Here is a 10,786-nt window from a genome sequence, read left to right as displayed (position 1 = left end):
TGGCCACTCCGGGGATACTCAAACACACGGCCATAATGGCGACTCCAGGCAGAATCTCGAACCACATCTCGGCACCGCTACCTAAGCAAAAACCCTACTTTCAGGTCCCTAAAGGTGACCGGGACCCCGCTTTCTTCCCGGTAAGCCCCGCGGCAGCCCACGAAGGGGCGGAGCCACGCACGCCGAAAGAAGCCACGGAGTCCCGCAGGGCTCAAGAGTGGCTGGCGCCGGCGCTCTCGCCTTCGCGTCTGTATTGCACCAGCCTCTTTTGCTCCGATTGGCTACGGAGCGCGCGACGTGCAGACCTAAAGAGTTCTCGTGAGACCTGGGACGCCGCGGCCTTTTCGGAACTCAAGACTCCAAAATGGCGGAGCAACTTTCTCCCGGGAAGAGTACAGACCAGGTGTGCACCTTCCTTTTCAAAAAGCGTGGGCGGAAGGGAGCTGCAGGCCGCAGAAAGCGCCCGATCTGCAACCCGGAGTCCGGAGAAAGCGGTAGCAGTAGCGACGAAGGCAGCACTGTGGTGCGACCGGAGAAGAAGCGGGCGGCCCACAATCCGATGATACAGAAGACCCGTGGCAGTGGTAAACAAAAAGTATCCTATGGCCACTTGAGTAGCGAGGAGGAGGAACAGGGAAATGAGCCCGAGACTCTCGGAGTGGTCTACAAATCCACCCGCTCAGCGAAACCGGTGGGGCCGGAGGATATGGGAGCGACGGCTGTCTACGAGCTGGACACAGAGAAGGAGCGTGACGCGCAAGCCATCTTCGAGCGCAGCCAGAAGATACAGGAAGAGCTGAGGGGCAAGGAGGATGACAAGATCTACCGGGGAATCAATAACTATCAGAAATACATGAAGCCCAAGGATACATCGATGGGCAATGCCTCCTCCGGGATGGTGAGGAAGGGCCCCATCCGAGCGCCCGAGCATCTACGTGCCACCGTGCGCTGGGATTACCAGCCCGACATCTGTAAGGACTACAAGGAGACTGGCTTCTGCGGCTTCGGAGACAGCTGCAAATTCCTCCATGACCGTTCCGATTACAAGCATGGGTGGCAGATTGAACGTGAGCTTGATGAGGGTCGCTATGGTGTCTATGAGGACGAAAATTATGAAGTAGGAAGCGATGATGAGGAAATACCATTCAAGTGTTTCATCTGCCGCCAGACCTTCCAAAACCCGGTTGTCACCAAGTGCAGGCATTATTTCTGCGAGAAGTGTGCACTGCAGCATTTCCGCACCACCCCGCGCTGCTATATCTGCGACCAGCAGACCAATGGCGTCTTCAATCCCGCGAAAGAATTGATTGCTAAATTGGAAAAGCTCCGAGGTTCAGCAGGGGATGGAGCTTCCGATTTCCCAGAAGACTCTGATGAGGGTCCAATCCCCATTACTTAGGTTTCCCATCATTCTCAAATCTCAAAATAAATATTTGTTGTTCTTTTGGGAATCTTAATTTGTGTCCTTTCTTTTTAGGGAAAGTGACAGAGAAAGCAGATGATGAAGTAGGGTCCTGGATTAAAAGCTCCAAGGTAGGTATAATGTGGATTTTTAGCCCTAGGAGAAGCGTGTGTGCCTGTGTGTCTTTTCAGAACTTTTGGCATATATTATGGGGATAGAAGTTTGAGAAAAGAGCTAGAATCTGAGCGCAGTAACCAGAGGGGTGATGAAAGCAAGAACTGAACCTGTTATTTATGTGTAACTTAATAGTTTCCAAAGCACTCACACACCCAGCCCCCCCCCCCCCCCCCCCCGTTTGTCTCTCTTAGGAGGCTGTACTGTTTCAAAATGCACCCAAGCCACAGTGTACTAATGGAAGAGAAATTGATTTGGGTAACTGGTAGCCAGCACCACAGGGTACATGTATGGGAAATGGCCCTTGCTGTCTTTGAAGCATCTGTAGGTAACCCTCACTTCTGTGGATGATAGAAAAGCTCTATGCTGTGCTATTCAATATGATAGACACTGGCTTCATGTAGCTGATGAGCACATGAAACGTGGCTAGAGGCCACATATTGTTCTAGAATTTGTTCTAAATTTGTGAACTTGCAGAGGGTGAAAACTTAATATTTTATGATCCAGTCTGAAAGTGTCTGTGTTCTCACAGACTGTAATAGAGCTGAGCACGTCCTATTAAAGTTAGTAATATACCTGTCTTCTCAGTTTGTGAACCCCTCAGTGACTAGCCTGCTGCTTGGCAAATAATAAGCATGGATTAAATAAGCCTGGAGAGGTTTTAAAAGGGAGATTGGGACCAGAGCCTTAAATCCAAGTGGAGGAATATTGATTCTATTCTGTAGGTAATGGGGAGGTAGCAGAGGTTTGAGGAGAACACATACTTTAAGAAAAAAATTTTTTTTAAATGTGACTGTGGTTGGATGGATTGCAGGCAGTTGAGTTAGGTCAACTATGATTAGAATCTGGGCTGATCTCAGGAAACAGGTGCAAAAATAAGTTGTGAGAGTGTTTTTTATTCACATTCATTCATCCATTTAAAGCTATTCTTTGAGCAGCTACTCTCAGGCTCTGGGCTTGGCATAGGGGAAACTAGCAGCAAACAAAATAGACATAGCCCTTGCTCCCATGGAACATTAAACAATGATAAGTGTGATGAATACAAGAGGGCACTGGTTTGATCTCGGGAATAATGCAGTCTGAGCCTTGGAGGAGGGGTGGGCATTTGCAGTAGTTAGGACACCCACATCCCATATAGGGTTCCTGACTATCTCCAGCCTCTGCAGCTTCATGCTAATGTAGACCATAGAAGGCAGCAGTGATGGCTCCAGCCATTGGGTTCCTACTACCCATGTGGGAGACCTGGATTAAGTTCCTGGCTCCTAACATTGCTGGCATTTGAGGAGTGAACTAGGAGATGGGAACTCTTATGTCTCTTTCTGCCTATCAAATGTTTTAAAAATGAAGTACAGGGGCCGGCGCTGTGGCAGAGCAGGTTACACTGCTGCCTGTAGTGCTGGTATCCCATATGAGCGCTGGTTCAAGTCCCAGCTGCTCCACTTCCAATCCAGCTCCCTGCTAATGTGCCTGGAAAAGCAATGGAAGATTGCCCAAATCCTTAGGACCCAGCACCCACATGGGAGACATGGAGGAGGCTCCTGGCTCCTGGCTCCTGGCTCCTGGCTTGGGCCTGGCCCAGCCCTGGCAATTGCAGTTATTTGAGGAGAGAACCAGCAGGTGGAAGATCTCTCACTCTCTCTGACTCTCCCTATAACTATGCTTTTCAAATAAATAAATAAATATTTTAAAGAATAAAAATTATGGGGGCAGCACTGTGGCGAAGCTGGTTAAGCTGCCGCCTGTGGTGCCAGCATCCCATATGAGTGCTGGTTCAAGTCCCAGCTATTCCACTTCCAATCCAGCTCTCTGCTGTTGCTTAGGAAAGCAGTACAAGATGGCCCAAGTCCTTGGGCCCCTGTCCCCATGTGGGAGAACCTGAAGAAGCTCCTGGCTCCTGGCTTCAGATCAGCCCTGCTCTGTCTGTTGCGGCCATTTGGGGAGTGAACCAGTGGATGGAAGATTCTCTACTTCTACCTCTGCCTCTCTGTAACTCTGCCTTTCAAATAAATAATTAAATCTTTTTAAAAATAATTAAGTATAGGGGCTGATGTGGCACAGGAAGCTAAGCTGCTGCCTGTAAAACCAGCACCCAGTATCGGTTCCAGTTCGAGTCCTGGCTGCTCCACTTTTTTTTTTTTAAGCTTGATTTATTTGAAAGGCAGAGTTACAGAGAGGGAGAGACAGACAGGTTTTTCCATCTGCTGGTCCACTCCCCAGCTCCGGCTGTTGCAGATGGAAGACCTCTCTCTCTGCCTCTCCTCTCTCTGTGTAACTCTGACTTTCAAATAAATAAATAATTTAAAAAAAAAAGTTAGTGGAGGGGCCAGTGCTTTGGCATAACGGGTAAAGCCACCACCTGCAGTGCCAGTATCCCATATGGGGACCAGTTCAAGTCCCAGCTGCACCACTTCTGATCCAGCTCTCTGCTATGGCCTGGGAAAACAGTGGAAATGATCCAAGTCCTTGAGCCCCTGCACCTATGTTGGAGACCTGGAAGAAGCTCCAGGCTGCTGGCTTCAGATCAGCTCAGTACCAGCCGTTGAGGCCACTTGGGGAGTGAACCAGAGGATGGAAGACTTTTCTCTCTGCCTCTGCCTCTCTGTAACTCTACCTTTCAAATAAATAAAGAGAGTAGAGCAAAGCTTTATAGAAAAAGATAAACTTTGAATTATTCTCTTTTTAACTGGGTTCCTGCTACCAAGTGGGAAGCCTAGATTGAATTCCTGGTTCCTGATGTTGCAGGCATTTGAGGTGCAAAACTAAGAATGGAATCAATCTCCCTCTCTGTCTCCCTTTCTCTCAGCCTCTCAAGTAAGTTAAATTACATAAGCTGAGAGAAAAGCTCCTAAGAGAAAACAGGAGGAAAGGGAAGGAATGCATTAACTAATAATTTCTAGAAAGTAGGGTTGAGAAGGAATGGAACCAAGAACATAAATTAGCCCTTTTTATTTGAGAGAGTGACAGGGGAGTTGAGATACAGATCTTCCATCTGCTGGATCACTCCCCAAATGGGCACACCAGAACTCCATCCAGGTCTCACACATTGAGCCATCTTCTGCTTTCTCACGCACGTGAGCAGGGAGCTGGATCCAAAGTAGAGCAGCCCGGACTCAAAGCGTTGCTCTGATATAGGATTCTGGCTTTGCAAGTGGCAGCTTAACCTGTTGTCTCATACCGATAGCCCCATCAGATAGTCTTAAAAGAGCTGAGAAAAAAAAAGGAGAAAGATATTTGTCAGCTATTCCATGTAAGGTTTATTTATTTAAGAGAAACAAAGTGCTTCATCTCACTCTACAAATGTTGCAATGGGCAAACAAGGGGAGGCTCAAGCCGGGAGCTCAAGATTCAGTCCAATTCTCCCATCTGGGTGGCAGGAACCCAACTACTTGAGCCATCACACTGCTTCCCAAGATTTGCATTATCAGGAAGCTGTAATTGAGAGTGAAGCCAAGGCTTGAACCCAGGCATGCCAATATAGGACACAGGCATTCTAACTGGTATCTTAAATGCTAGGCCAGAGGCCTACCCCCCTATTAAAAAGCAGAGTGGGGGCCTGCACTGTGGCGTAGCAAGTAAAGCCACCGCCTGCAGTGCCAGCATCCCATATGAGCACCGGTTTGAGTCCCAGCTGCCTCACTTCCAATCCAGCTCTCTGCTATGGACTGGGAAAACAGTGGAGGATGGCACAAGTCCTTGGGCCTCTGCACTCATGTGGGAGACCTGGAAGAAGCACCTGGTTCCTGCCTTTGGATTGGCATAGCTGCGGCCATTGCGGCCATCTGGGGAGTGAACCAGCGGATGGAAGACCTCTCTCTCTGTCTCTCTGTCTCTCTGTCTCTCTCTCTGCCTCTCCTCTCTATGTGTAACTCTGACTTTCAAATAAATAAATAAATATATTTTTAAAAAAGGCAGAGTGTTATGCTGATTCATTTCCCAAATGCTTGCAACAGCCAAAGCTGAACCAGGCTGAAGCCAGGAGCCAGCATTGTGATATGGAATGTGCTTAACCCTTTGCACCACAACACTTGCCCCTCATTTTTTTCTTTTTCTTTTTTTAAAGATTTATTTATTTATTTGAAAGGCAGAGTTATAGAGAGGCAGAGGCAGAGAGAGTGAGAGAATTCTTCCATTTCCTGGCTCATTCCCCAAATGGCCACAATGGCCAGAACTGGGCCAATCAGGAGCCACGTCTCCCATGTGGGTGCAAGGGCCCAAGGACTTGGGCCATCTTGTACTGCTTTCCCAGGCCATAGCAGAGAGCTGGATTGGAAGTGGAGCAGCCAGGACACCAACCAGCATCCATATGGGATACTGGCATTGTGGGTGGTGGCTTTACGAGCTATGCCACAGCGCCAGCCCCTTTCCTTTTCCTTAATTTTCATCTACTTCTGTGAGAGGGAGCATAGCAGAAAGTTCTTCCATGTGCTAGTTCACTCAACAAATAGCCACAATTGCCAAGTGTATGCCAAGCTGAATTTGTGAACTACATCCAGACCTCCCACATGGCAGGGGCCCAAGCACTAGGGCCATACTCTGCTGCCTTCCCAGGAACACTAGCAAGAAACTGGATTGGAAGTAGAGCAGTCACACCTAGAAGCAGCACTGGGATATGGGATGCCAGTGTTGCCAGCAACAGCTTAACCCGTAGTTCCCCAATTCATCAGCAAGTCCTTAAAATGGATCATAGCTTCACAAAAGCACAGAAATACTCAAAATATTTTTCATGTTTACAGAATTTTTAATTTGTAAATCTGTAAGTCAGAAATAATCTTATCACCTTTAATTAAATGGTGCATCTTCGTAGGTGGCAACTATTCTTACAATGACAAAAAATTAAATGTGGGGGTGGGGAGCAAGCCCTCTAGCAGAGATGAGATTGCAGCTGCTCTCTGAAGGAACTGCCCTAGTCTGAGAAGTCATGGGAGGCTTCCCTAGTAAGTGAACCTTAAACTGTAGCCTGAAATGTGAGTGAGAAAGTTTCCCAGGCAGAGGGACAAGTATATAGTAAAACTGGCTTCAGCTAAGAAATCAGCAGTCTGAGATGGTTGGGGGAAAGCAGCAAGATGGCCAGGTGGTCATGAGCCAAAGATGAGACCCCTTCCATGTCATGTTAAGGACTTTGGACTTTATCTGACGGGCAAGAATTTTAAGAAGGAAAGTAAAATGATCAGCTTTGAATTTCACAATATAATTTTGGGGGCCAGTGTTATAGCATTACAGGTTAAGCTGCCACCTGCAACGTGGGCATTCTATTTGGGCATTAGTTCAAGTTCCAACTTCTCTGTTTCCGACCCAGCTGCCTGCTAATGCACCAGGGAAAGCAGTGGAAGATGACTGAATTGCTTGGGCCCCTGCACCCTCATGGGAGACCCAGATGAAGCTCTTGGCTCGTAGTTTCAACCTGGCCCAGCCTTGTCTATTGTGACCATCTAGGGAGTGAACCAGCAGATCAAAGATCTGTCTCTCTGTCTTTCCCTCTCTCGCTGTAACTCTGCCTTTCAAATAAATAAATCTTTTTTTTAAAGAAAAAAAAACAAAAAAACCCTGACAAGATAAAAAATACATATATAATTCTGCAGTGTGGGTAGAGGGTTGAAGGGAACCAGATACAAGGAAGGAGATCAGTTCCAAGGGTAGTGCAGTAGTCCAGTGGGATGGTGGTAGACTTGGACTGCACTGGTGGCTATGGACATTCATCTGACACTTTTGAGCATCCACTATATGATGCATTGGTCTAAGTGATGGTGATACATCCATGACAAAAGCATACAAGTTCCTGTATTCATAGAACTTACATGAGAAACAGTATCTGATTTACACATACACACAAACACATATGAGAGTAAAGTTTATTGTGGTACAAAAAAAATTTTAAATCCATTCATAGTTTTTTTCATAATACGCATGTTCCAAGAATTTTTTCTTTTTCTTTTTCTTTTTTTTTTTTTTTGACGGGCAGAGTGGACAGTGAGAGAAAGGTCTTCCTTTTTGCCGTTGGTTCACCCTCCAATGTCCGCCACGGCCGGCGCATCTCGCTGATCCGAAGCCAGGAGCCAGGTGTTTCTCCTGGTCTCCCATGGGGTGCAGGGCCCAAGGACTTGGGCCATCCTCCACTGCCTTCCCAGGCCAAGCAGAGAGCTGGCCTGGAAGAGGGGCAACCGGGATAGAATCCGGCACCCCAACCGGAACTAGAACCCGGTGTGCCGGCACCACAAGGCGGAGGATTAGCCTGTTAAGCCATGGCGCCGGCCTATGTTCCAAGAATTTTTTTGAAGTGCCCAAATATATGTAAAATACTGTGAAGAACAATATAAAGCGGTCTCTACCCTTTTCTCTGTTGCATGCTATCGTACCTACAGTTTATCTCCATTGAATGTGCCAGTCTTTTCCTAACTGTCTTTTACCAAAACCCCCAACTATTTCTGCAAATATCTTTAAAGTTGAACTTCTTCACCCTGTGTAGCAAATGAAGTCAGTTCCTTCAGGAAGAGATAAGGAGCTGTTTTACAGCTTGCTTCTCTCTAGACAAAACCTCCTTCCCAGCTAAGATTCAAGTTTGGGGGGGGGGGGGCGGCATGTTTCTCTCTAAGTGACACCCCCCCCCCTTTAGAACCTGGGCCTTCTCATCTTACCTCTCCCACTGTGGAGCCACCCCCTTACTGCCCAGAGAAAGGAAAATCGGGACTGTCAATCTAAATAAAACAACCATCAGAGAGAGCGACTCTTTAAAGAATAATACTATTATCTATTTCTCTGTAACTCTGCCTTTCACATAAGCAAAATCTTTTTTTTCTTTTTTTTTTTTTAATTTTGTTTAAGTTGTACAAATTTCATGTATTTCATATATACTGATTTAGGAACATAGTGACACTTCCCCCCTTACCCTCCCACTCATGCTCCAACCACTCCTCCTCTTCCCTCTCACATTCTCACTCTTAATTTTTACAAAGATCTATTTTCAATGTACTTAATGATCATATAGTTAACCCTACACTAAGAGTTCAACAACAACACCAAAAAAGAATCTTTAAAAAAACAATAGGGGCCTGCAGTTGTGGTGTAACGGTTTAAGCCAACACCTACAAAGCCAGCATCCCATATGGGCGCTGGGTGGAGCCCTGGCTGCTCCACTTCCAATCAAACTCCCTGCTAATGCACCTGGGGAAGCAGCAGAAGATGGCCCAAGAACTTGGGCCCATGAACCCAAGTGGGAGACCCAGAAGAATCTCGAGGCTCCTGGCTTCCGCCTGGCACAGCCCCAGCCATTGCAGCCATTTGGGAATTGAACAAGTGGATGGAAAGTTTCTCTCTCTCTCTCTCTCTCTCTCTCTCTCTCTCTCTCTGCCTTTCAAATAAATAAATCTTTTTTTAAAAAAAAATAATGTGGGCCAGTGCCGTGGCTCAACAGGCTAATCCTCCGCCTTGCAGTGCCAGCACACCGGGTTCTAGTCCCAGTCGGGGCACCAGATTCTGTCCTGGTTGCCCCTCTTCCAGGCCAGCTCTCTGCTATGGCCCAGGAGTGCAGTGGAGGATGGCCCAAGTGCTTGGGCCCTGCACCCCATGGGAGACCAGGAGAAGCACCTGGCTCCGGCCTTCGCGCGCTGGCCGCGGCGGCCATTGGAGGGTGAACCAACGGCAAAAGGAAGACCTTTCTCTCTGTCTGTCAAAAAAAAAAAATTAAAGGTAAAACGTCTTTAAACAGTACTTTATATTTTGTGTGTCTATGTGGGTGCACACTGTTGAAATCTTAGTATAGAGCTGCTCTTCTGTATATAAAGATAACTAAAAATGAATCTTAATGAAGAATGGGATGGGAGAGGGAGTAGGAGGTGGGGCAGTTTTGGGATGAGAGGGTGGGTATGGGGGGAAGAACTGCTATAATCCAAAAGCTATACCTATGAAATTTATACTTATTAAATAAAAGCTTTCTAAAAAAAAAAAGGAAATCCATGCATAGTATTTTCATAGAACAGATTTTTTCTACGAACTTTTTGAAAACCTACACGCATGGATCTCAAAGATATCTTTTTTGCACTAAAATAAATGCATCTTTTAATTTTAAAAAAGGGTGTCGATAAAACTCATATATATGGTTTTATTGCCCCTTTTAATATCAGTATCTTGTGAGTACTTATATCTCTGCAACTCCCAATCAATATATAGAACAGAAATTCTCGGGGCTGGCGCTGTGGCTTAGTGGGTAAAAGCTGCAGCCTACAGTGCCAGCATCCCATATGGGCGCTTGTTCAATTCCCAGCTGCTCCACTTCCGATCCAGCTCTCTGCTATGGCCTGGGAAAGCAGTAGAAGATGGCCCAAGTCCTTGGGCCCCTGCATCCATGTGGGAGACCCGGAAGAAGCTCCTGGCTCCTGGCTTTGGATCGGCGCAACTCCAGCCTTTGCAGCCAATTGGGGAGTGAACCAGTGGATGGAAGACCTGTCTCTCTCTATCTCTGCCTCTCCTTCTCTCTCCGTAATTAATAAATCTTTTAAAAAAAGAAATTCTAAAGCCTCAAAGTACAGGTTTTTGTTTGTTTTGTTTGTTTATTTTTGTAAAGATCTGCCTAGTTATTTGAAAGAGTTACAGAGAGGGAAGAAGACGCAGAGATCTGTCATTTGTTGGTTTACCTCCGAAATGGGCTCAACGGCTTGGGAGGGGCGGGGTGGGGCGGGGCCAGGGCAAAGCCAGGAGCCTAGAGTTTCTTCTGGGTCTCCCACAGCGGTGCTGGGGCCCAAGCACCTGGGCCATCTTCCACTGCTTTCCCAGGCCACTAGCAGGGGGCTTGATCGGAAGTGGAGCAGCTGGACTGCCGGCGGTGGCTTTAACCCGCTAAGCCACAACAGCCGCCCCAAGAAGCACACTTTAAATTCAATGATAGAAAATATTAGTCGTTCTCTTAGATAACATTGAGTTTGCCTAATGAAAACTAAAGAGAAATTTAGCGCCCAAAACCCATCTTTCACTTGAAAAACACTAGTAGCTACTTTGGATGCCGGGATTTGTAGTCCCCGAAAGAATAGTCAAGATGGCGAAGAGCCAATGACGCGCACTGGGCCAGTCCCCAGGGAATCTGAGTCACGAGGGGATTGGACGACGCTGCGGTTCGGAAGCCAGGAAGTAAAGACCAGGTGTTAAAACCTTTCCACTGAGGGAAGCCGCGCTCCCTGAAGTCTCGCGATATCCTGGCGAGACCCAATTGGAACGCGGGGC

General features: G+C 47.1%; 1 protein-coding gene across 1 annotated transcript; it reads left to right on the top strand.

Annotated features, from left to right (window-relative positions):
- Positions 1-322: 322 nt before the first annotated feature.
- On the top strand, positions 323-10,020 carry RNF113A (ring finger protein 113A). Its single transcript, XM_062184096.1, has 3 exons — positions 323-1,399; positions 1,478-1,533; positions 9,834-10,020. The coding sequence occupies exon 1, from the start codon at positions 365-367 to the stop codon at positions 1,397-1,399; it is 1,035 nt and encodes a 344-aa protein (XP_062040080.1). The 5' UTR covers positions 323-364; the 3' UTR covers positions 1,478-1,533; positions 9,834-10,020.
- The last annotated feature ends 766 nt before the right edge of the window (positions 10,021-10,786 follow it).

This window comes from Lepus europaeus, chromosome X (genome assembly GCF_033115175.1).
Source record: "Lepus europaeus isolate LE1 chromosome X, mLepTim1.pri, whole genome shotgun sequence".
Taxonomy (NCBI): Eukaryota; Metazoa; Chordata; class Mammalia; order Lagomorpha; family Leporidae; genus Lepus; species Lepus europaeus.
This window is presented reverse-complemented; position numbering and strand designations above follow the sequence as displayed.

Excerpts from the sequence above, each read along its gene's own strand:
- RNF113A (XM_062184096.1), top strand. The coding sequence starts at position 365 with ATGGCGGAGCAACTTTCTCCCGGGAAGAGTACAGACCAGGTGTGCACC.